Genomic DNA, 27,132 nt, shown 5'->3' with positions numbered 1-27,132 from the left:
ATTAGTGACTTGCCACCAATAATAATCATTAAATCGTCAGACAGATAATTGGGGGCTGACTGGTTGTAATTTAAAAACTCTTGAGCAATTTTTTTTTTGTCAGCCAGCAGTGATGCTAGCCCTAGAATAGGGCTAACATGCCTACACTGCACGTCATCTACATGTGTTATACTTTGAATTTCACAACTCATGAGAATGGAGCCAATTAAGAGCAACATATGGAAAAGCATAGCAGAGCCTATGCTGCTGCAACGGAAATAAATATTCATCTGCATTTCGTCAATGTATGAGTAAGCTCAGAAGTCATCAACACTAACATGCAAGTTGTGTTTGCATAAAGCTGGTGATTTACATGGATAGTTGAGTGAAATGCAGCCATGAGTGCCATCTGTGACAGAGTGCTGCATTAGAAATAATTAAGTCATGCATGGAGTGCTCTTCTTTGATGAGAATTGGTGTTTAAAAAGACTGGAGAAGTTGCATCATTTCAGATGGCAGTCTGATTGTCTAAAAATTATGCTTTTGAGGAAACTCTTTATCTCTGCACCCCTCACCTCATCCTTTTGACTGGTGAAAGAACATCCGATATGCTGGACTGTGATTCTTGGCTGGATATAGCTTATTACTATGTTTTTGTCATAATCAACGTGATAACAAATGTTGCCTGTCAAAATAATTTTTAAATTCTGCAATTATTTCCATTTATCGTGTATACAATATAATCCGATTCTGATCCTTGTTTCCTTGTCTCCCTCTCTCTCTTCCTATCCCTATTGCAGTTTCGACGTGGACAATGGCACGTCATCAGGCCGCAGCCCCCTGGACCCCATGGCCAGCCCGGGCTCAGGCCTCATCCTGCAGGCCAATTTTGTCCACAGCCAACGGAGAGAGTCTTTCCTCTACCGGTCCGACAGTGACTATGACCTCTCGCCCAAGTCCATGTCCCGAAACTCCTCCATTGCCAGTGACATGTGAGTCTTTCTTTTGCTTCCACCTGAACCTTCATAAAGGACACCCTACGGATTGTGGAGGATGTGTCCAATTTTTTTTTCAGCCTCTGTGAATCTGTGTCACGATTGGATCCTTATTATTAGACCAGATCCTAAATCCTGCCATGCTGCTGCTAGCGTTTGGCCACTGGTGGGAAGTGAGCATGACCAGCAGCTGATTGTGTGTTGTCACATCTATTCTTAGCCATATTATCCAGTAGCAGAAACAAGGGGGTCGATCGCAAAAAATATCCACAAGCGCACACTATATGAGACTGATGTTTTGCCAAATATTCAATTTTGTCTGTTTAACTCATAAGGACAATGGGATTCTTTTTTCACTAATGTTCCACATTTTTGAGATCACCTGTGTTTTATCATACTAATTCCCCCTCATTTCGTATAATCTGTAGTAGAGCACTCCCTACACAAAACTAGCTTGCGTCTTCTGGGTCATTGTATATGTTGATAGCACATTCCTTCCTTTCAACGGAGGTTATTCAATTACATGTACAGTACACTTAATAGTGCTACAGGAAATAAAAATATTGACTGAAAACACGGCATGTTCGATCCAGCGTGAAGGAAAGACAAATAGATTAGATGAAAAATAACGTCCTGCGGTAACCTTAGACTTCCTCCTCCAGTCCTTACTGCTGCTTTTTGCTCTGTAGTATTAAACCAGTGACCCCACCTTGACCCATGCCAGCTATCTGGTTACCATGTCAAAAATGCTTAATTCCTCATCCCTTTTTAGAGGTTTTTTTACGTATCCAAGGAAACATGTCTTTATAGTTCTCTTAGTGGATTTCTTGCACTTAACAAAGAGACATCTTCAGAAAAATTGTCAAGGGAATTCCTCAAACAGAGCATTGACAGCCTGTTTTGTTCCCAAGGAATGCTGTCAAAGATGAGTAAAACCAATTTTCCAGACGCTGGACAGACGTTGTTACTATATAACACTTGAATAGCACATGACTAGCCTGCGTCTCTTTTGACTCTCATGTCAGACATGTCAGCTCACGTGCCTGTGGGTGGGTGGGTGTATGACGTTGTCTTGACGAACTGAGCCGTGAAAGCTCCGTGACACTCACACACACACTTACTCCTGTCACCTGAACAAATGTTGACAGTGATCACAATAGTAGCGTAGCCTGGAGGTCATCAGGATTCTGACTCAAAGTTGATTGGATAAGTTTCCTTTAGCTTGGAATCGAATGAGTAATGCTCTCTCTCCGCTCCCTTGAAAATTCCCACGGAGGTGCCCTTGAGCTTTGTAACTGCTTGAAATCAATCAATAGAGCTAAGTTGGAAAAAATTCTCAGCTGAGTTTTTCCCTTGGATAACTATGAAAATAGTGATTGCCTGTGAAACAGTTCAGGGCAGAGAAGGGGAGGAATTGAAAAGACGTGGAGAGAGGGTGTGAGGGTCATGTATTTATAGCAAGTGCCAAGACAGCTTGCAGGTTTTACATGGTCCTTGCTGTGAGAATATCTTGGTAAATGCTAGAAATGGCACTCACTTAAAGGTGAAGCAAGCGATTTATTTATGTTAATATAAGTGTTAAATCGCTCTTTATTCATACAGTGATCACTTACATAGTGTGCACGTTTCATAAAGCCGATCTCTCAGTCACCCGCTCTGCATATAATCGGCAAATAAACTTTTCGGGGATCCCGAAACTGATATCCAATCACAAGAGAGAACGCTTCAAACCGGCACCCGTCTCACTGCCGGTGCACGCGCAGAGCGACCAATGGGTGAATGTTTATGTGCCTACAATGGCGGAGCAGGTAAAAATCCTTCCCAATGTCTGTTTTGATGGTTTTTATCATGTTTTATCACACTTACTTATCTGAGATGATGCTAGATAACTCGCTGTTTGAAGACAGCAGTGCATTAATGTGGGGACGAAGGAGGTGACTGCTAACTGCAGTCAGTGACAGGAAGTTAGATAAACTGACCATTCCGCTTACTGAACCTTTAACTACCTTATGTGTACAGAGAGAAATCCCTTCAATTATTCTACTGAGAGCAACCCTTTAACTTCCACACTAAGAGATGGCATACAGAAATATTTGTTGGGAAAATTGGGTTTCCTGCCTCTTCATTAAGCAACATTTAAGGTTTTATTTTTCATATTATCCAATCAGGAAGCAGATATAAAGGACAACCAGCTGGTTGACTTGCCCATTTAGGGTTATTCTAGGCATGAATGGATTTCTTTCATTTCTGCATCAAATGTTATGATTTTTTATGATTTTATGATTTTCGGTGGATATAATCGGTGTTACATACTCTATTATATGAGGTGAATCAGGATAAACAGCCAAAGATAGGTTTTCAGAGTGTAAAATATAGCAATATGGCGCAGAAAAAAGGGAAACCGCACAGTTATGGTGCCAGTTAAAGGGTTAAGCTGTTCTGAAACTATCTCACATTATCATCAGAGGCGCTGAAAGTAATCCAATGTGATGACAATCCCTCTTTCCTTCACCCCCTTGACCTTTTCAGTACACGAGTACACAATCTCAATATGTCATTGTCAATATTCTGTTTACCAGCATCGAACATTAAAGCCCCATTCTTTGTGTCTTTCAGTCATGGCGATGATATGATTGTAACGCCGTTTGCACAGGTGAGCGCCTAATTGTTTTCAAATGTCTCCAACATAAATCATAAAATTGATTAATCCTGTTTGATTCAGTCCTAATCCATGATGTTCCCTTGTAGGTTCTTGCCAGCTTGCGAACTGTACGAACCAACTTTGGTGCATTAACTAATCTACAGCAAGAGAGAGCATCAAATAAGTAAGTTGTCAAAGTTGCAGAGCTTTACTGTTTTCTTTTATGTTTGTTTGCTTGTTTTTCTCACACGGAAGTTAAATCTGTCCCAGTGGGAGGAGTTACTCTGTTACTGACAGCAATGGTTATCATGCCAGCATATCACAATACTTGATCACTTAATGAATAAGATGTTCTTCTAAAAGATGGGCAGTGATTTGAAGTCACTACATGCTGCACCTGCCCATTCTGTGTCCAGTGCTCACTCACAGTCAGGTCTTTATTGCCGTCTGCTGTTCATATTGAGTACTACAACAATAGTAGCAATAGTGTGTAAGGGTACCCAATTCTTATAGGTTATCTACCTTTTTGTGGGGGCTCCATTACTACTATCTAGTCATGTAGAGAGTTTTGAATAAAACATTTGGGCTAAGTTACTGATCACATTGTTTTTGAAAGAAAATGTCTCAGTGTGTGTTTATTTTCCCCCCATGACAGGAGATCACCCATGTGTCCACCACCACCACCTATCACCAAGACCACCTTCACAGGTATGTGGACAGAAAAAGCAGCATGATGGAGCGTGTGTGTGTGTGTGTGTGTGTGTGTGTGTGTGTGTGTGCATGTTTGTAATTTAGTAGTGTTGTCTGGGAATCAAGAATATTTCTTTTTGCAGTAGAGAGTAGTATAGTATAATAAGTAGTAGTAATATTCTACTTAAGCTCCCCAAGTGTATAATTATAAGCAGTAGAAGTGTTCATAACACACTATCATCTAGATGTATGTGCTTAATTGTGTAATACTCAACAACTACTACATAACTGCTCCTGTGGGGATTATTAATACACAGCTGTATGTGCTCTTTTACCTAAAACTTGAGTCTAAATTGAAACTGAAATAAAGGAGATTGATGTTGTTCTATTGATGTTTTTGTCTGTTGTAAGTTCTCAGCATGGTGGTGTTGAGGGGCTGGCAAACACAGACATGCTGTGTAGGGAGCCAAACAACATGAACATATTATCCAACACAGTCATAATACAAATATGGACAACATATTTTACAGATAATTGGTTCACTGGAGCAAAAGAACGCACGATGAATGGATCTTCAGTCAATGCTGGAAAAGCTAATGACTGCAAGCTAATGATTTTGCAAGGTGGCATGTCACATCCATCCTATGCAAATGGACCATTACAGACAGTTAGTGGAACAGGTTTGCAGTTGATGTTAACTTTGTCTTAATGAGTCTTCAAAAATTTACCTTTTTCATCAACTTGATTTGGCAAGTTCTTTTTTTCTTGAATTATTATTCATACCTCTGTATGTGTTTTAGGATAGAAAACAACTGTTTAGTTTTGGTTTATACAATAGGGTGCCAGTTCAGTGCGATTTGCTGCCATGGGTTTTGCATTTCATCCATAACCATAGACTTATCAATGCCTCCATAATGGATTGGTGGGTCCTATTCATAGTCCTACCTGACTTGAATAAGCTGATGTGATGTCACCACCAGACAGACAGTGTCTACCGAGATTTTTTTTTTTTTTGTTGTAAGGAGGACATGGCACAGACAGTGATAGATGGCTTTTTATCAGTATAAATGGCTGTGGCCTAGCTGCTGTTTGCAGAAGACCCCATATAACCTCCACCATTAATAAAGACTTTCACTGTCTGTCTTTTAGAGGGGGCTCATATATGAGGACCTTGTGACATTGTGCTATATTTGTAACACTATACTGGTCCACAGCCATTATGGGCCCTGCTATAATCTGGGTAACAGCTGTTAGTCATGAGCATGATTGTTGAATATTGATTACGTGTAATGCAAAGGCCTGCTGAGGCGACTACGACAATAAAGGTATTGTCATTTATAGTAACTCAGTAAATCGGTCTGGGATATGATGCTGGTCAGTAAAAGAAGGATTATGTGAAGGCTTCTTTGCTCTTTCTGTACTTTCCCATCTGTCCTCGTCCCAATTCTGCTTGTCAATGCATTTTTCTTTCTTTCAAGATTTATTTTTTAAATCAATGTTTAATCATAATTATTGAACCTTTTACTTGTTGTTGATGGGAATAGATGCTAGGTAATGCTCCAAAAACTCCATCAATGTGTGCAGACAATATTTTTTGACATTTAAAAAAAATCATAAACTTAATTAAAAATGTTAGGAGTGTTTCAAACATTCGGTTTAAATGACTCTTACCTTTCCAACTTCTTCATATTGCTTCTTGTACATTACTGTATATGGAAACAACACATTTTAAGGCACATGTGGAGAATATCATGTCCCAAATAAAATAGATTTTTTTCCTTCAATTTATATTTTTTAAATAAAATTTATATTTTATTTAAATGGCTGAGGCCAAGCTCTGTGTGGCAGGACAGAAAATATATTTTCCTAGAAAAGGAATTAAAATTAAACTGTTTGCCATTAAATATGAAACATTTAAAAAGAAACATATCAATCAAATTATACATGCAGTACATCGAATTATATCGGATCATTTTGTTAAAGTGCTAGTTATTAGCACATAGTATTTGATGAAACTAATGCCGCTTAAGCCTCTGACCATCCAAACATTTGGGCTAATGAATGATGCATGATAAAAGTACAACACATGAACTATCTAAATGATTGGATATCACCTCTTTGCAATTCCCTTAGTGGTTCAGCCTTTGCTCTTTCATTGTGTCATTTTGCTGTACATTTTTCTTCTCTTTCTTTCCCTTTGTCGCCACCTCTCTCCTGCTTCTCCTCCTCCTCCTCCCTTCAGCTTCTCCCTCTCGTAGTCCAACTTCACTGGGCGAGCTGTTCCGGTACATAGTTTGGCTGCAGCCCTGCGTCTGTGCAGCAAGAGTGGCCTCTCCGAGCACCGGTGTCTGATGTCGCACTAAGCATGAGAAGAATGTCATTGACGTCAGTGCAGTCTCTGTCAGAAAGAGTAGCACCCCACTGATACCACACCAGAGAGAGAGAGAGAGAGAGAGAGGAAGAGAGAGAGAGAAAAGAAGAATAGAGAAAGAGAAGAGGGGAGAGACAAAAGAGGGAGGAGGAAGGATGTTCAGAGATCAGCAGAGGAAACCAAGAGTGTGGGAGAGGAAGGGGACTAACGTAAGGAGGGAGGGAGAGATTTGTCAAAGACAATGAAGCAGGAGAATGGGGGGGGGGTAATGTTCAGAATAGGAGGTGACAAAAGGTTGAGCAGTGCATGAGATGGGTCAGTGGTCATGCTTATACACTAAAGAGTTCAGCATGGAAACAAACGTGCCATACATGTTTCCAATAATAGCATAGACTATAATGTTCTTATTATTCATCTGTGATAGCCCTGTGAAATATTTATTAGCTACAGAACTACAGTGCAACCCCACGTGCCGTTAACGTTGCATCCTTTGCTTTAAAATGAATACAAATAAAAGTTAAGCTTCCAAGCTTAAATAAGACAGCACTTTATTTTCCCTGGGGTCTTTATACAATCTAAATGCTGACTGAATATGTGGCATGATGCTATTTAATTTGTTCCTTGCGTATTTAAGCTGCCACTGTTTTCTACCAGATCACAGCTCACATAAAAGCCTGTTCCTCACCCAGATTAGTCAAAGGAGGCATCAATATTAATTGGCTTCTGACAAGGTGACATTTGCTGTGAACATACAGGGCTGACTTTATGTGGGGCAGGGTCTTCAATCTCAAATGAAAGGGAACTGAAGGGTACTCTTATGTGTGGCTAGTGACGCCCAATGCACCTCCATCTCTTTTTTCTATATCGTCATCCCATCTATTTGTTTACCTCTTCTGTGTGTCGGTGCATTTGTATGCTGATCACATATTAGCATGCATGCACACACGGTATAGGGAGCTGCCGGCTCTGGCTCCTCTCCTCTTTCATACTCCGGTCCATGTTTTGCCACTCTCCCTTCCCCATCCACAGTGCAGTCCTCTCAGGCTTTAGGTACAGCTTGGGGAGAGCAGCACGTTTGGCTACCAGGGACGCCGGAGCAACAGCAGCCCACCCCCCTAATACACCACAGCATCTATTGGAAACACTATCCGACACACGCACACACACACCGCCGGAATATACCTTTTCCTCTCGGATACCATGGATGTTTTTATTGGCATAGAGACTTAGGAGAGAAAATCATGATGTGTTATGGTTAGCATTTTGTCTGGTTTGAGTGTGTGTGTGCATGTGTGTCTCTGTTTGCGTGTGTGTGCGTGTGTGATTTCTTTGCATTTGTTAACCATGTCAGGATGCTGTGAACCATCTGGTGTTTGTTTCGTGCTGGACGGCATTAACATGGATCTTGACTGGTTCTGAGCCTCTGGCTGGATCCTCTTTCCCCCCTGACTCTGTCTTCCCTCCATCCCTCCTCTGGCAAACATGGGCCTGCTAAGCAGACTGCTGTTCATCCTGCTACATGACTGGAATTACATCCCTCTCATGACTGATAGTGTAAACCTTACACACCTAGATCGCTAACTGTGATGTGGGTGCTGTAAATGGGAGATACTGAGTGAGTGAGTGTGTCTGTCTGTGTTGGACTGTTGTTGTTTTTTTGTTTTTTTGCTTTTGCTCAGTGAGTAACCTCTGTATTTCTTACTGTTGACATTCATTTGGACACCCAGAACTGTCTTGGGTGACTTGTTTGCCATCCGCGATCTGCATCTGTACTCCCCGGGATTGTATCTGACTAACTCTTAAAAGGAAGAACCCAGGATTTTATACTATAGGATTGCACTGTGGGGTTTGTCTTTCTCCAAAGGGAATCTCTAGCTTTTTGCCACAGCTGACTTGTGACTGCTCACTCTGCGGGGTTAGGATACAGGAGAACAACAGGGCCCCACTGTCAGGCCCTGCACATCTGGCTGCACCTGTCCAGAATGAAGAGTCACCCATGTGTCTTCTCGGGGTATCCCTGCTTAACTGTGTGTGGGGTGGGAGACCCCGCATCTGGACCGTCCATTAGCCCTCTGAAGCGGGCCCTTACTGACCCCTTGCCCTCCTCCTGTCTTGCCCCTGCAGAGGAGGCCTACCAGAAACTGGCCACCGAGACCCTGGAGGAGTTGGACTGGTGTATGGACCAGCTGGAGACGTTGCAGACAAGACACTCAGTCAGCGAGATGGCCTCCAACAAGGTAAGAATTAAATAACAAAAAGTTTAACACAAACTTGTAGAGGGAAAGCTTTTTTCGTCTTACAATAGTTTGATCCTGAAGGCAAACATCCAACTGTTTCAACTATTGATATTGCCTCTTTGTTTTATCTCAGACTTCACGTGCCCCTTTTGTATGAATGCACAATGTGATCAATGGAACATGTTCTGAAGCTGCCACCCACGATTCACAGTGGTGTGTTTTTTGTTAAGAATGCTACGTACGCTGATATTCATCCAAGATGACACACTTATATACTGAAAATCACATATCCAATGTTAGTTGAATGTTATATCATTCATCTGTGGTTATTTGAACATCTGACTATGAAATTGTCACATAATCAATTTTGGAACTCATCATTATCGATATTATTGTTGTCTATTGATCAGAGCTGTGAATTTGTGTGTATCGATAAATGGCAGGCCAAGCTGACATGCAGCACAAGGGCAAATAGATTCAATACATTATAGGTTGTTGATTTCAGTTGTTTTAATGTAGGCAGTATAACATTAAATTAATATTACCTCATCCATTTGTAACCTGCTCCTGTGCCATCAAACCTCTGTTCATTTGTCAACCCAGAGTAGTTTCTTTCCGTGCTAGAGGAGCTCACTACTTCTACAAGAATGGTTTGGTATTCATTTGAACTGTTTATATATTACGATACCTTTTTTCGGTACTCTGCAATAAAAGTGCACACCGTGGACTGTTTGTGCTGTATTGTCTATAGGTGTGTTAGTGATAGCGTCATGCAAGCAGGGAGTTGTGCTGCGAGCATGCTCAGTTGCCGCCGGTGTGTGTTAGTGAGGAGCGAGGCTGCTGTGCCGCTCTGAATGCTGATCAGCTCCTGGCTCTGGTGATGTCATACACTGTGATGTCACACGAGGGGGAATGAGGGGGGGGGGCAAGAGGAGAGGCAGGGGGGACGGACTGACAGACAAAGAAATTACACAAAGGCACGGGCTCACTGCTGGTGTGTTATCATGATCACATACATGACCAGGAAATATCTACGGCCCTTTAAAGAAAAAAAAACATACACTACCTCACCATTGCTCACCAGCACAGCTATCTCTGGTTGTCATGGCAACAGCCACAGGCCCTGGCCAGCCTCACTCCAGCGATGCACACACGCATCATTGGTAACAAAGTCACCGCTACATCTCTCACACATAGCCTCCACTTCTTTCTGTATCCTGTAGACTCTCATTTATCAACATAAGCCGTGAATTATCAATGATGGAAATTATGAGAATAAGAAGAAACAATACAATGGAATTCCCCTGCCGTGAAATTGAGTTAAATTGCAGCAGGAAATGTGTGATGTCATTCACAGTGACATTCCTGTGAGAATCACCACCCCATACCAGTGCTTTAGTTGTGTCCTTTGTGTCACATTGAAAAGCTGCTGATGTTTTCAGTTAGCTTTTTGGGAAAGCAATACAGTGACCCTAATCAGGACACAACCTGGGAAATTAATGTATGCAATTCACTACATTACCATACATTTGTATGTATGGTTGTATGTATCTGTATGTATCCTGGTTCAAAAGTAATAGGATTAATTCTACTGGTCTGTTGTCTACGTAGTTTAGAAGGCTCCTGTGGTTACATTCTCTTCAGCCTTTGTGTGGGTGTAGGTGTTTCTGGTGTTTTCCTCTGGCTCAGTATGTACTGTTGGTCTAGTTGGATCAGCATGCCTCTGGCCTTCCGGGTCAAAAAAGTAGTTTCTAGTGAAGATAAAGAGTTTCGGAGCAAAAACTCTTTGCATTTTTGGTTGTTTCACGATCCAGATTCTTTGCAGCCACTGGTGAACTTTAGCTCCGGCATTATGCAGCGATACGTCAAAATGTAGATCCCGGTCCAGGGGTTGACACTAAGGTTTCCAAAGCACTTGCCCATAGGGCAAGTACAGGTAATGTTTTACTTGCCCGAATGTCGTGCTCACTTGCCCAAGGCTAATTAAATTATACATTTTAGCTAACCGTATCTCTTAAATGCAAACACTGCTTACTTGTCTCATCCTGAACACAAACAACCAACAACAATTCATGCTTGGTCCTGCTGCAGCATCGTGAAAGGGCTTCTTTTTGCCATGCACCTGGCCTGGTTTTGGGGGGCTCAGAAAACTCAGTCTAGCTCAGAGTCAAGCTGAATGTTAGCTTCCACACAAATGTTCAGAACATTTTTACTTATTTAAAAAAGTCACATTGTGCCAAAAAGTGATCGTGGGCCATACAATGATTAAAGTCCACCATGTTAAAGCTATTGCCCAGTTACACTGTAAGTAGGGAGGGGATCATTAATTTCTATTCATATTGATACCATTATAAAGACTCCGCAATCCAAATCTTTATCGATAGCCTACTTTTCTATTATCAGATTAGGCGAACACTTGATTCGCTGTATTTTTTATCTCCTACGGATCGTTTCATGCGCACACGTCAGCCTACAACTTGCTCCGTGTGTGTTTGCAGGAGCCGCGATAACTCCTCATCCAAACAGAGGATGGTGGAAAGTATTCTCTGTTTCATAAGACTACTCATATTAAAATGTAACGATTTAAATAGAAAACAGCAAGCCTAAACAGCCTTAAACCAGTGTTGATCATAGGTCCCCCAATCACAGCGCTCTCTCTCCCAGCTCATAAAACGCTTGAAAAGTGCGGTCGAAAAAAACGCTCAGTAGACACACTCCCGAGCGCACAGCCAGCGTTTAACGCTGGAAAAAGGCGTTAGGTGGACACGGGCCCTGATGCGATAGCTGAGCAGGAATCTGTAGGCCTATTGTTTTCCCTGGAAAGTGTCACTTCTTATTCACTATGTGAAGTGACGCAGCTCTCACACAGGGAATATAATTACTTATAATTGGCTTAAATGTTGTGCTTATGAAACATGGACCATACAAAACAAAGCAAAACCACTGAAAGATCGAAGTAGTTTCTCAATAGTGGTATCACGTGTTGCAGCCTTGGTAAGGTAAATGTCAAGCCATTTAGAGTGACATATGTTAAAGGCCTGTGAGTCAGTGGTGGATCCTTGGGGTATTTTCTTGGTGAACACTTGCAGTGTTTTCTTTACCATAAAACATACCTGTACAGCCTGCATACAACCTTAATGCTGGAGATGCCTGTGTGTCGCAACATATTCTCTCTCAATAAATTCCCTCTTTCATTGATGGTGAAGATTGAATTTGTATTCAGTTTGATTTCCCTAACCCTTAAGGACATGCTCATACCAACATGTATTTTGCAGTCCAGTGTCTGGAAGTTGTTTGCCTGGCTATACACAATGTTGTACTCATGACCTAGCCTGGTCCTACCAGACCATCGTACTTCATTTCATTTGTACAGAAGGTCTGGAATTGCTCAATTGACAAACGTTAACTCACTTCAAGGCGGGTGTCTGTTGAAGTTTAAAACTATTGGATTTGCCCGATGCCACTCTGGATCTGCCAACCAATCGCATACGTTTGGTTGTGACGTATGTCATGCGCCGGCTTCTGAGCCACTCCCTCTGTTCGCTGATTGGACCATCAAAAATCTGGCCGGAGAAAACCGGCCTCCACACACATCCTACCTCTACTGCGCGTCTGACTTTTTTTCACCGACCGTGTAATCAACCTAGAGCGGCCACACATCCAACCTCAGACGCACTGCCGATGCCCGTCGGAGGCACGTCCGCAGCGACGCTCCCCTTTACCTCAGGAGGCTCGCCCATTTTTTTCTGAGAGCCGCGCGTCTCTCTCGGGTCTCTCTGCTTTAACTGATAGAGAAATACTCTGCTGGGAGTCATATTGACTTCATACCGGCAGCTTTCGCTGTAGTTTCACCATTTCCTGGTGTGTCCCTTTCAAAATAAAACTTCCAACAAGCGAAAATGTGGCAAAAAAAAAGGCAATGGGGCACACGGATTACTGTTGAAACTCAATATTAGACTCAATATAAATCATATGGATCATAAATGGCACGAAAGAACTTAATTTTTAATGGGAATTATCTATGAAAACTATATGTAGAAAGATAGGGCTTTTAGAAAAGAGGCAGCAGTAATGGAACGCGACGCGACGCGCTCCAGAGGTAGACGCAGGATGTGTGTGGAGGGCGTAAGAATATACTGCAGGCCCAGACTGACCACTGAAGGGAAATGAAAATTAAGCGGAATTATGTAGGCAGGCAGTGCCAGGCTACTCATGAACCAAGCCTTTACTGGCAGTGGACATTCCAATTTTGACAATCTTTATGTTGAGAAGACATATGAACAACTCCTGATCAGTATGGATAATGCTTATACATCATTAAAAGTTGTGTCATGTTTGCGTTTGTAACTAGTGTTACAACCTGGCTCAATGGTGTGCAACAATAAGGGGAGGCCACGCATGGTCTTGAGCAACATACATAATTTAATAAAGAATAAGGTGAACAACCAAACACAAATGAAGCAAAAGGTCAGGCTGCAGGCCGGGGAAGAGAGGGAGCCAAACTGCCACTGCTGCTTTCCAGGGCATCTGCCTCTCCCTGATTGTTGGGCTCCGCCCACAAGCTCCCTGCAGCACAGCCACACACTAGGGGCAACACACACACATTCAGGCCACCCTGTGTCCGTCACACTAGTTAGTCTTACAAGTGCTGATCAACAAGTGCCGTCTCTCTGAGTTTATAAGAATATAATGTCTAACCCCCTTCCATTACTGTTCAGCTCTTCATGCTTTTTGTTAAGAACATGAATGGACAGCAGACTTAAATCCTCACAGTCAGTGGTACATTTATTGAAAAAAGTAGCTGCAATGACAGTGTTTCTGTTCTCTCTGTATTGTGGGGGAATGTGTAAACATGGAATGTGACAAAATGACAAATTCAACAGAGATCTGTGGGTGTCGTAGGCTATATACAGCAAGGAGTGGATATTTTTATGGTCACTCAGCCGAAGAACTAATTACACACAAGTCACAGCTAAGCTTGGTGTGACACTTTCCAATTTTTACCCAATAGTTGTGTTCACACCTCTTGGCTATGCTATTAATATGTGTGTGTGGCTCAGAGTCAATCAAGCTGCTGGATCTCTGCTAGCCAGTTGTCTCATCTGCTCCAGCGTAGCTGTAAATTACTCCCAGTGCCAGGCTGGCTGTAGAGGTGGGGTGTAAAGTAAGCAGAGACACGCTAGGTCCCTTCTCAATCCGTGTAGCCACTGGTCCATAAGACACACAACACATGTATATGCAAATTTGTGCTCACACACAAACACAGAGAGAAACTCAGAGGAGAGCTCCCCTTCTCAGAATCCCAGGTTTACACACTGTATAAGTTGTCTGTGATAAACAAATCTCAGAAAACAAGATTAAACTATGCTCTCTTTAGAAAAAAAATAAAAAATCCCAAATCATAAATCTATTGTATTGGTCAACTTCTATGCCTGCACTCGATTCTGTATACCGGTAATGCATTGTCATGCTGCCATGTTTGTACATGTGTTATACAGTAGTAGCAATGTATCTAAGCACAATATGAAAACAGTGTGACAATGTAAAAGGGGTTGCCAGTAATAATGAACCTACAGATAAGTATCACCTGGATCTGCATTTGCCTTTGGCCTTACGGATGTTTATAGTGAGTTGTTGCTGTGTGGCCCACAACTTTACTGTTTTGGCTTCACTCTCACTGTTCTGATAGTGTCATTTTCAGCCACAGCAGGCAGCAGTTATAGGCTCCTACTCCCACTACCTGCTACTAACAGCAAACGGAGACTGGAGCATAGAAGTTAAAGAGCCCATATTCCCTCAGGAGTTGGTTGAGATTTTTAGTCATCTTACTTGATATTTTAGTCACGGTTTCTTGTCTGTTTTCATGGGTGTATGTAAGGTCTGACTTTAAATCTCATAGAGATCAATTTTTTCAATAGAACAAAATAATTTCTCCCTTGATAAAAATATCTCTATGAGACTACACATTAAATACCATTCGAACAGCAGATTATTTAGTGCTATGGAATTACATAAAAATAGAAATGGCTACATGAAATATGTTTATGAAGTGTTATTTTTTATTTACACAAGTTATCTCATAACATTATTATAATAATAATCATAATCAAAGTCTTCCATGATGGAGTCCATCAATAATGCTTGATCCTCGTTTTGTACTAAAGTGACAACCTCTTGAGCTCAGCGACACCCACAGCAGCCTGTGTAAACCATAGACTGTCGTGTGAACACATTACTTTCACTTTCTGTCCGACTGAGCTCACTTCGGATAACGGTGACGCTGATTCTTTTCGTAATATTAATTGTTTTTCCGTGTATTTACATCATCCGAACAGTGATGTTACTGTGACTCAGCTTCCATGAATACTGGCAAAAGAACTGACCTCCGCTATTCAATGTTGTGTCACGTTGGATGAGGTAACCTGGGCTTGTACAGAAGGTTAGGTCACTCAAAACACAAACACATACAGTACACACACACACACACACACACACACACACACACACACACACACACACACACACACACACACACACACATACACCTATATGTCACAAATGGACATATACTGTATGTATTATTGTACGCACATAAGTGCACACTCAAAATCACATCCCACTGCACTGCAGGAATGAAAGGAAAGGGGAAGGGGTAGATGGTCCACTGATTTCAGTCCCAGCCAATCACACAGCGGGTGACCTCAACTCTGTTCCAATCCGAGCCAATCAGAGGTGATGACGAGCTCACACTTCTCACATATCTGGGCCCTGATTCGCTGCTGTGGTGTGACACAGTGAGAGAAGCAGCCTGTGCTCTTCACATGGGAGCTTGTGTCATTCACACAGAAGCAGGGCAGTCAGGCAGCGGGCCCTGATTGCAAGCTGTTGACAGAAAACATTTTTGATGTCCCGGTGCTTTGGCATCTACCAAGCATCCGCACCATCATCAATTATTCACAAACCTCAGCAGTGTGTCCCTGTCTCCATGTGTGTGTGCGTGCATGTGCATATGTCAGTGTGTATCACAGTGTGTATGGTCACGATATGTTCTCATTGGATCTTTGGGGAGCCACGGTCCCACCACACCTCTCTCAGAATCTTTCTTTTCCTCTCCGCTTCCCAGAAGATGGGCTATTTTTTATGGACATTCGCAGGGCAGGAACATTCCGCCCCATTTCTGGACTCTGTACGGCAGTTTTACATTGAACCTGTTCAGGTTGTGGTCTTTGACTGGCCTAAGCTGCGGACTGTTTTTGTTTCGCTAGCTGTCTAGAGATTTCATCATCCGAACTGTATTTTGGGGCTAGAAACCCACACCTCTCTGTGTCTGGATCTACTGTGTTGATTTATCAAAATGCCTGAAGCAAATTATCTACTCTCTGTGTCCTGGGGATATATAAAGGTAAGATGTGGTCTCGGCTTAGTGAAGTCACCTATAATCAATTAGTCTTGTTTTTCTCAACCCCTTTTTCAATGTTATTGTTTAAATTGATTTCCAATGGAAGTGTTTTTTGTAACTGAAGTTTGACCGTTCCCCTGATTTGGATGTTGGGTTATATTGCCACAGATATAAATCATATAGTGTATATAGCTCCTCACCAACATGTTGCCCATGGAACAAGGCTTCATAAGTTCATAATTTATTTGTGATATGTGTGTAATTGGGAGAGCTTATGGTGGTGGCACTGTACTCTGAATGTAGCCCAAAAGAAGAACATACGCAGTTCAATCAATCAATCAATTTTTATTTATATTGCAGAAAAATACAAAAAGAAAACAGCTAATAAAATCAAGAGAAGAAAATTCAACATTTATAAGTGAGTTTGGATGTATAAGCATAGACAGTTTCCCTACGTTGTAAATTGTTACATTTGTTTTATTGAATGCTTCAAAGGCCATTTTTTATGGTCAAACCTATGTGATGACTTTTGTCATTAACATCTCATGGAAATATAGTTTGCTCTTTATTTCTGATGTAATGAAGAAGGGGTTTTTAATTTAAAAAACAAAAATCTTAAATTTTTTTTGCAGTGACCCCATCTTACTATCTATTTGTTATGTGGCATGCAAATACAGCTCTACCTGGCGTGTATTTGCCATTTGTTTTGCTCTAATGACTCTTATTACCTGACTCAAGCACACTACAGATGGTTCTTTGCCTCCTGCGTGTCCATTTTAAAAAGCCAGCCCCATAAATGCCAATAGGTGTTATTCAAAGGGATGTCGGTACACAATTGCGCAGTAAGCACTCTGCAGTGCTGTAATGGTCTATTAAGTAATCAATATAGATTTATGTATTTAATCAATAGTAATACATTATGCATTTGGACTTAGGCCAGAATGATTTAGACAATGCAGTGTCCCTGAGGTTGTTTTTTTTGCAATGCGTTTCCTAACTCTGTTGTTCTGCAACCACTCTGGAAAAATACCTGATTTCAAGTGTTTTTTTCATTCACATCAATCAGTTGTGGTCTTCAAATCAAAGGCAGGGACACAATTTGGATCTGCCACTCCAATTAGTCCCCAGAGACATAGAAATAGAGAACGGGGGAAGGGGAGGCAGTGAGGAGGAAGGGGTGTTACAGAAACAAAATGAAATGGAAAGAAAGGAACGTGGAAATATGGGTAACCAATAACGTTCATCCTTGCCACCAGCCCTGTTACCCACGATTTGTCTTTGTATCTGTTTGTGTTCTACACTTGATGGTGAAATCATCTGTTAGTAAAAAGGTTCTCAGACAACAGAACAGTCTGTGTTGAAAAAATCCTTACATTTCCTAACTGACATGTTTGTTATTAATAACACTATCTTTATTGAGTTGTCCTTACAAACTTCAGCATTTTAGTGTACTATTATCCCTGACAGATGTTAACACAATCCCCCCTCCCTCCCTATTTACTCTCTCTTTAGACATCTCCCCTGTATTAAGATCCAGAATCGTATGCAATTGTCAGACAATATATGGTGGTACCTGAAAATGTATTTTTAGTACAATAGGAAGTTTTCTATTGGGGGCCTAATTTTTTTTTTGTTGCCTCATCAACGGCTGTGGATATACAGTATATAAATTATCTCTGTGCATTATTTTGGTGACATAAAGTTCAAAACGAATGTATGAAAAAAAAGAAGAAAAATTGTCATTTTGCCTAACCACTGATCTGTATGTTTGTGTGTGTGTCCCTCTTTCAGTTCAAGAGGATGTTGAACAGGGAGCTCACTCACCTATCAGAGATGAGCCGCTCTGGAAACCAGGTGTCTGAGTTCATCTCCAGCACCTTCCTTGGTGAGTGATGACACATGTAGATGGACTCACTGGTTTGGAATAAATACATAAAATAGAATATATCCATCTTGCCTGCAAAGTAGCAGAACAAAGTGTGATGTTGTATTTTGTTTATGGCCAAACAAATGCATACAATTTTATTTTTCTAAAACCCTGTATACACTCCCGGAACTATACATCTCCTAAACGTGTTTTAATTACACCAGGATATGACATCAGATGAAATCCATCCACTATTTTTTTGGGGAAGGAAACTCAGATCATTTTGCTGTTTGAAACCACTTGATCATCCTTATGTTGTTCAACCTTCCAATTGTCTTCCATTGCGTCTCTCCAGACAAGCAACATGAAGTAGAGATGCCCACCCCTCAGACTCAGAAGGAGAAGGAGAAGAAGAACAAACCCATGTCTCAGATCAGCGGGGTGAAAAAACTGCAACACTCCTCCAGCCTCACAAACTCTAATATCCCTCGCTTCGGAGTCAAGACGGAGACCGAGGATGAACTCGCTAAGGTGCGTTTTTTGTGTGTCCTGACAAATTGTGTACACAAACACACAAAGACCGTGTTGCAATTTAAAAATCAAATAAAGTGTACACTTTTCTGAAGCGTACTTTGAGGCTGAGGCTAAGGTAATAATTGTGCTTCTCTTTCCTTTTTCAGGAGATTGAGCATGTGAATAAATGGGGCCTTAATGTTTTTAAAATCTCAGAGTTCTCTGGGAATCGGCCACTGACAGTCATGATGCACACGATATTCCAGGTTACATCTATTACTACTTCTTTTTGTCTTCATATTACATTGAAAAAAGGAATGATTGTTGAATCTTAAAAGAAATGTCACCATTAACTCTCTCTTTCTCCCCTTCCTTTCTTTCTGGTTTGTAGGAGAGAGACTTGTTAAAAACTTTTAAAATTCCACTTGACACCTTTATTACATACCTGATGACCTTAGAAGACCATTACCATGGCGATGTGGCCTACCATAACAACATCCATGCTGCTGACGTCACCCAGTCAACTCACGTGCTGCTATCCACCCCCGCCCTGGAGGTGAGGTGCATGTGCGCGCACACACACACACACACACACACACCCGTGCATGGACATAAACACATGTGCACTAACCCACGTTTTCACAATCAGCTTCAATCAAACTGCAGCTCAAAGTCCAATCAATGGCTCTTATTTGCAAGGATATTTTTGTCCAACGATTTGATTCCCTAATCAATGCCCTGCCCTCTCCGCCTCCCTCCCCTCTCTGTGCTTGGTTTTCTTTCTTCCAGGCCGTCTTCACCGACCTTGAGATCCTAGCTGCCATCTTTGCCAGTGCAATTCACGACGTGGACCATCCTGGAGTCTCCAACCAGTTCCTCATCAACACCAGTGAGTCTAAATATATCATTGTGTTAGCAGCTACGTCACTTGCTCATCAGTGTCATTTGTGTGCTTTCGCATACAGTACAAGCACACACTCACTTGCAGTCTATTACCATGGTTGGAACGTGCATACTCTGGACTGTGCCTTGCTAGCTCACACACACACACACACACACACACACACACACACACACACACACACACACACACACACACACACACACACACACACATATATACACATACTAGCATATTGCAGACAATGAGCCTCAATCAATCAATCAAATATTACATATAAATACAACTTTTGACTACATTTAGTGTACATTGGTGCCTAAAATAATTCTAAACAGAACCCACATGCACGTACACAGGCATTTTGTAGAGGCACACGTGTAGCCTGGCTAGACCAGCCTGATCTCGTGCGAGCTTCACATTCACTTCTCTCCCTCAGATCAGTCTGTCCTTCCTACAATATCAGTGGGGAGGAACCGGTCAAAAAAAATGACCGGGCCAATTAGTACCCACGTTCTGACCAAACGTTCATCCCTTATAGTGGAAGGCAGCTTCTGATTGGTTCATGAAATCGCCAATCTAGTCTTGTGTGACCAGCCATATCTCACAAGCTTTTTGGTTGCGCGATGTTGACTACAAGAACCAATCAGAGCTTCCTTTTCTCAATGAACTAAAGTGAAGCTTGCGCGAGAACAGGTTGTTAACGCCAGGTTAGCACACGTGTACCGCTTCACCAGCATGTGTTTTTTTTTAGTCACGTGTAAGGACTTTCATGTGTGATTCAAAGGCAGAGGAGTTCAAAGAGGAGATCAATATTGTCCTCAAGAATAACCTTTCCTTGTAATACATCATTGTTCACAGTGCACACTGTGGTTAACAGGACATCCTTGTTGTTGGAGTAACAAGCAAACAATTAAACACAAACAACTACAATTCTAAATAAATGAATGAATTAAATAATAAATAACTAATTTACCACTTTTGGTATGTAAGCATGCAGATAGCAGTTGATTGTTTTGGTTGTGAAGTATCCACTGTAGCCATTTCTGCCTCCACCTCAATACAATTATCTTTGGATTATGTGTTATTTTTGCCCGACAAATCAGGAGCGAGACATAAAAAAAAAAAGAAAATCCACTCCAATATCTCTTTCCAGACTCAGTGTTCCTGCCTGAATCCCTGAATTAGCCACAGACCACACTCAACAATTTTCTTTATTTTCATAAATGACTTGATAAATAAGTGCATGTGGATTGTTTCCAGACCATTACAGATATGTGTATTGCATTTAAATATTAATAAGGCCTTGTCAAAAGAAAAAAGACATTGCCCGGTCCCACACACTTTACACACAAACTGTCTTGTGCTTGCCATAAGCCAAAATTGGGGAATCCCTGCAGTAAAGGCTGTGTGAGTCATCCTAGTCAGGAGTCACCAGAATGATACGTCTGTCAGCCACAGAGCAACAGAGCAGGATCCCCTTTCTCCTTTTCTGCTGCTCTGCTCGGTTGTGGCCAAGACTAATGCATCTTAATGGAAAATCTAAATACAGATAGAGGACCTTCAGATGACACGGGGAAACCTCCGAGAAGAAAACATGCTGGTGCTTTCTACTGCTTACCTCAGCACTTATACAAGTTGGACATACCTGTTAGCAGCTATAATGTAGCTTTAATTAGCACCTCAAACTGTTTCATATACTTTAATGCGCATGAATCATATTACAAAATAGCCACATTTCTGGTGGCATACTGTATTGTTTTATCTTTTCTCAAGTATTTTTTCTTGGTATTTGTAATGTTATACCTTTGGCTCCCGGTGAACTGTTTTGAAACTTGGAAAAAGCACAATTCCACAAACTAAAATCAACCGTTTCCTCGGTGCAGATTCGGAGCTTGCGTTGATGTACAATGACTCGTCGGTGTTGGAGAACCACCATCTAGCAGTTGGTTTCAAGCTTCTACAAGAGGAGAACTGTGACATCTTCCAAAACTTGACCAAAAAACAAAGACAATCACTGCGAAAGATGGTCATTGACATAGTAAGTGAAAAGATTTCCATCTCTTCGATTAAAGTCCATTCCAACTGGGCTAGCTCGAAAAAGTCAGAAATCATTATGTGCACTGCATTATACATTAATTTTATAACTGTTTCCTGTATTCAACACTAAGAGCTTTTTTCGGGTTCCCCCAGGTGTTAGCAACAGACATGTCCAAGCACATGAATCTACTGGCAGATCTGAAAACTATGGTGGAAACCAAGAAGGTGACCAGCTCTGGTGTCTTGCTGCTGGACAACTACTCTGACAGGATACAGGTTGGAATAAAGCCTCACTGTCTCCCCGACCGTTATGCTTCAGCCTACTTTACATTACCCATATGTTAAACATGTGGCAAAGGTTGGCACCATGTTTTAGACATTGTTCTTATTTATTATATTCAGGTTCTCCAGAACATGGTGCACTGTGCAGACCTGAGCAACCCCACCAAACCTCTCCAGCTGTACCGCCAGTGGACGGACCGCATCATGGAAGAGTTCTTCAGCCAGGGTGACAGAGAGAGAGAGAGGGGCATGGAGATCAGCCCCATGTGTGACAAACACAACGCCTCGGTAGAAAAGACCCAGGTACAGTCATACACGCACATATATGTACTGTCTGTTCACATCAGTGTCCACCCTAGGATTGAAACGTATCAGCGGGGGCACTTGGGTTCCCAGGGATGTTTTTTGCATTTGCAACTGTGGCCTGCTGGGATGGACACGGGGCTTTCGGAGGCACAAAGACTTAATGAAAATTCACAGTTGCACACAGCGATGAACAGGGGAAAATGCCTGTCTAGTTTACATATGGGGCTTGTTTTATTGACCATAAATACATAGCTGTAAATATAGCCTTTGACAAATTGAATAAATTACATTTACAATATTAAATACTCCTAAAGGTCTGCCAAAATAGTCCCCTCCAATCTCACCTACTCTGTGTGCATTGTAGCGTCAGCCTCTAGATTAAAATGGCGTATTGACACGTGTGTGACAGCGGGTAAAAAACCTTGATAAAGGTTATTTTCTCAAGACTAGTCCTCTCATCTCCCTTTTCGAGTTGTAGGTGTGTTTATTCGTAATTTGTTAATTCAGCAGCTCGGCTTTACCTTGATGTAAACAGATATAGCGTAAAAACACTGCACACACACACACATTGAACAACCTGTTTGTCTGACCCATGTTTTCACCCCTCCATTCATCCGGCTGCAGGTTGGTTTCATAGACTATATCGTTCACCCTCTGTGGGAGACGTGGGCCGACCTGGTGCACCCTGACGCCCAGGACATCCTGGACACGTTGGAAGACAACAGGGAGTGGTACCAGAGCACCATCCCCCAGAGCCCCTCTCCTGCCCTGGACGAGCCCGAGGACGGCACGCGCCCCCCAGGAGGGGACAAGTTCCAGTTTGAGCTCACGCTGGAGGAGGACGGGGAGTCGGACACTGAGAAAGACAGCGGCAGCCAGCCGGAGGAAGAGGAGGACGAGGAAGAGGAAGAGGAAGAGGAAAACAGCTGTACGGACTCTAAAACGCTCTGCACACAGGACTCAGAATCAACAGAGATTCCTTTAGACGAACAGGTGGGGGATGACGGGGAGGAGGAGGTGACGGAAGAGGAAGGGGACACGCCCTCCTCACAACCCTGTGTAGTGGAGGACGAGGAGGTAGCAGAGCAAGAGGAGGAGAAAGAGAAAAGCCCCATCACATAGCAGCAGTTCATGGACCTGATTAACTGTTCTTCTTAGTAATGACAGATGATTATTTATAGAATATTTTTTCCTGATTTTTTTTTTGTGGAGTCCGTTTGTGTTTTTTTATACATCTATGTGTATGGTTCCAAAGCGTGCACTGTTCTCTCTCTCTCTCTCTCTCCCTCTCTCTCTCTCTCTCTCTCTCTCTCTCTCTCCACCCCACCCTGTCAGCTCTGTTTTTCAGACACACACGCCACCCGGTACTTCTTCAAGTTTATTTGCACTCAGGAAAAACTCCTTTTTCCGTTCCCGTTTGTAATGAAATGGTGCGTCTTCATTTCCCTTTTTTTACTCCACTCCCTCCTTTACGAGCTTACGTTTAGGACACGAGCACAGTCCGCTCAGCGCTGGTCACAACAACACATAATGTCCCACTACTCTTCCCTTCCCCCCTTCATCTCAGCCTTGCCTGAACGTTTTACAGTGTTTTTTTCTGTGTTTTTATCAAGTGCCCATACTCTACAGAGACGTTAATCTTTGTGTATTCATGGAGAATCTCTGTCTCTCGGTAAGGTCATTTCCTCTCAACTACGAAAATAAAAGGGGTGGGTCTTATGCTGCCGTTCTACTGACAAACCTGAAGGGGACGCCGCAGAGATGAAAGCTGCAGCGCACTGGGGAGCTTTCCGAGACACATTTCTCATGTGGAAGTCTTCCTTGAAAAAATAAATAAATACCTGACTGATACAAAGCTCAAATCTAAACAGCCACGATGCTGTCTTAGACCTCTTTAATTTTTGTATTGTACTGTATGTAAGATTCAGATATTTTCTAGAATTTACTTTTGCAATCCTAGGCTTTCTTTTGTTAGCAAAGAAGATTGGAGAGCTTTTTGGAAAAACCAATGGGGTGAAAATGTGTCACAGATATTCAGTGTTTTTGATTGGGGTATCTTCACGGCTGGATTACTTTAGGAGTGTTCTGAGGTGTTTGCACTTGCTCCAATAGCATTTATACTACTACTCCCATGCCACTTTATTCATATTTGATCAGACCTTTTGAGTTTGAAATTCGGAAATGTATCCATAATATATTTTATTTTGGTGAGAGTTTCCACTGATAAAGGAAGCAGGAGCCTGAAGTCTTATGCTTTCATTTCACTGAAATTGTTTGTGATGTGTGATGAAGCCTTTGAATTTTATTATTGTTGCCTGCAGTTCTTTTGAACACATCCTGAGACAATGCAATGCTTTGTAGTTGATACAAACAGCACCTTTTTGTAGAAGCTTGATTAGGGAGTATACAGAAATAGTAACGGTGTTAAAAACTACTGGGGGTGATTTTGATGTTCTATTTCTTTAACATTCTGTTTTATGTACACGTCACCAACAACTGCACACCTGCGCTTTTTCAGACACTTTTCTGTGAAGGTGTATCAATCTATTTATTAGTCGAAATACCATTTAATTCTGCCATTGCAACATCAAACCCAGTTGCTGTCTTTGTTTTTCGACAATCAGCTCTGTTGCGTAGTCATCAGATGAGACTATCCTCTACATAGATACTAATGCACTGATATATTCATATATCACCACCTACTATTTTGAATATGTATAACTCGCCAAAACACTCACCCATTAATACTTAGGCTTCAAGTGCTGACCTACATGTCAGCAAAGGGTCTCTTCCTTTCTCCATGTTTTCTATCATTTTTCACTCAACACCTGATGCTATTATTTATTGTCTATTTTTCTTACTATATTATTTATAGTCTTTTTTTTTGCAATATAAAGGTGGTACAGTAAATATTTCACTGTAGCATACACCACAGTGCAGGTTTGCCAGTTACAATACCCATATATACTTTTTGCCCCACTTCTCTGTGTACATAAAATATGAAAAATTAACAAATGTAAAAAATTCATAATTTAAAAAAAGGAGAAAAAAAACTTGAAATATTGCACACTGTTTTTTTAAGAGTGCTCGTTTTAATCGTGTAATTTCCAAAAAGTTTTTATTCGGTCTTTCATTTTGTGCCAAGATTTTTTTCTCTCTCTCTTTTTTTCATCCTCACCCGACGCCCTTACCTGTAATAAGATTTTCTGGTTTTATCGCTGTTTACAAACATATTTATTGTGCTGTATATAATATATAATTATTAATGTTATTACTATCATAATGCCGTTTGTCGTAAAATGGTTGATTCTTATCATCCCTTTTGGTGATGGTGTGGCTGTATTACGTACCTCTTGTTGAGAGAATGTTAATTGCACATGAGCTTCAGTGTATAAATGATCCATCGACATGTCGCTTATCTGAGAACTAGCTCAGTGAAGAGAGGGGGAAAGCCAAATTGTTTTTTAAAAAGAAACTGTTCCTTGGCCCATGGGCTGTGCCTTAAATTCAACGCATGTCATTTACCTTAGCCTTTTTTTCCTATTTTTCCTATTATTTTTCTAGTTCTCTTTTTGCTGCAGTAGGCTAGTGAATATTTTGACTTGGGTTGGCCTGATCTTCTTATTGTGAATTTGAAAATGTTGCCTTTTTACTATCACAGCCAAACACAAATTGCTTTATAAAAAAAATGTGGCACTGGAAGAATATGTCATCAGTGCAGAAGCTTGCAGAGATTCAGGTCAACCACAAGTCATAGATTTACTACGTGAGTGATCTGTGGCCTATAGCCGGATGTCCAAGAGTTGTATTTGCTGTAGACCTGGTCTGACCAACTCGCACCTTCCTTACGCCCTGCCGCTAAACTCAGATGTGATGCTGACGGTCGGATGTGAACAATATGGCAGTAACTTTGCCGTGTCGGTTCAGACTTACTGCTGTGTTGTTTACATCCACGTGGCTGTGTCACAGCTACAAACACTGAATGGGTGCTACAGGAGTGTGTAGGTTCTGCTCGATCGTGGCCTGCTAAGCCCAGAGGCTTTGAGACACATCTGCATGTTCAGCCACTGCTGCATTAATTATGGCTGAAACACTGACAGTGTGTTGCTTATCTATGCTCGGCCCACACTTCCACTCACATGACTTGCAATATCCAAAACCACTGACATTTTTCTGCCTGGACGGGAGAAGGGTGTAGTATATTTCTGTAGTGAAGGGGAGGGGTTGGGGGGGATAGGGGTTGAGGGTAAGTGCATCATTGTCCCGAAAAAGGGACTCTTATTTTGACACACATACTGTAGATTCTAAACAGCCCTGGACCAATGGAAACAGTGGGTTCTTTTCTCATTATGTGTTCTATTTTTTATGGTATGAAAGGAAAACACAAACTGTAACTTAAAAAAAGGTCTTCAGGACAATTATTTTTTGGGTTATGTCTTTAGAATGCCAACTTGTCTGGAAGTTTCACAAGACAATTCAAATGTTATTTTAATGGATTCCTTGTTAATTGCAGTCTATTGGATAGCACTGTAGATCATACAACTTTATGTAAAAAAACAAATAAAAATGATGAAAAAAAGTTTTTATATGCAATGGATTAAATAAAAGCATGGGTTGATTCTGCCTATTCACTGGTTTCTCTTATAATTTTTTATTGTTGTGAGGGATGGATGCACCGTGCATTTGCTTCAATGAAAATAAAAACGACAATATAAGACATTTTCTACAATGAAGACTATACTGTTACTTCAAGCAGTATTACAAGACATTTCAGTTAAAAGTGAAGTAAGCGGTTTATTTATGTTAAAGGTTCAGTAAGCGGAATGGTCAGTTTCGCTAACTTCCTGTCAGTTACTGCAGTTAGCAGTCCCCTCCCTCGTCCCTACGTCACCACATTAATGCAATGCGGTCTTC

General features: G+C 41.5%; 1 protein-coding gene across 3 annotated transcripts in view; it reads left to right on the top strand.

Moving 5' to 3' along the window:
- The window catches only part of pde4d (phosphodiesterase 4D, cAMP-specific), a 143,584-nt gene extending 116,747 nt beyond the window's left edge, over nt 1-26,837 (top strand). For all 3 annotated transcript variants that reach the window (XM_080047821.1, XM_080047819.1, XM_080047820.1), the window contains exons 2-15: nt 780-971; nt 3,591-3,627; nt 3,723-3,799; nt 4,271-4,323; nt 8,801-8,913; nt 18,104-18,197; nt 18,535-18,710; nt 18,860-18,958; nt 19,084-19,248; nt 19,482-19,581; nt 21,477-21,631; nt 21,784-21,906; nt 22,033-22,215; nt 22,843-26,837. In XM_080047821.1, coding sequence (XP_079903947.1) covers nt 780-971; nt 3,591-3,627; nt 3,723-3,799; nt 4,271-4,323; nt 8,801-8,913; nt 18,104-18,197; nt 18,535-18,710; nt 18,860-18,958; nt 19,084-19,248; nt 19,482-19,581; nt 21,477-21,631; nt 21,784-21,906; nt 22,033-22,215; nt 22,843-23,340 — 2,065 coding nt within the window. In that variant the 3' untranslated portion in view covers nt 23,341-26,837. The remainder of the gene's footprint in view (nt 1-779; nt 972-3,590; nt 3,628-3,722; nt 3,800-4,270; nt 4,324-8,800; nt 8,914-18,103; nt 18,198-18,534; nt 18,711-18,859; nt 18,959-19,083; nt 19,249-19,481; nt 19,582-21,476; nt 21,632-21,783; nt 21,907-22,032; nt 22,216-22,842) is intronic.
- Nucleotides 26,838-27,132: the final 295 nt, after the last annotated feature.

This window comes from Ammodytes marinus (genome assembly GCF_949987685.1).
Source record: "Ammodytes marinus genome assembly, chromosome: 2".
In the NCBI taxonomy this organism is placed as follows: domain Eukaryota; kingdom Metazoa; phylum Chordata; class Actinopteri; order Uranoscopiformes; family Ammodytidae; genus Ammodytes; species Ammodytes marinus.
This window is presented reverse-complemented; position numbering and strand designations above follow the sequence as displayed.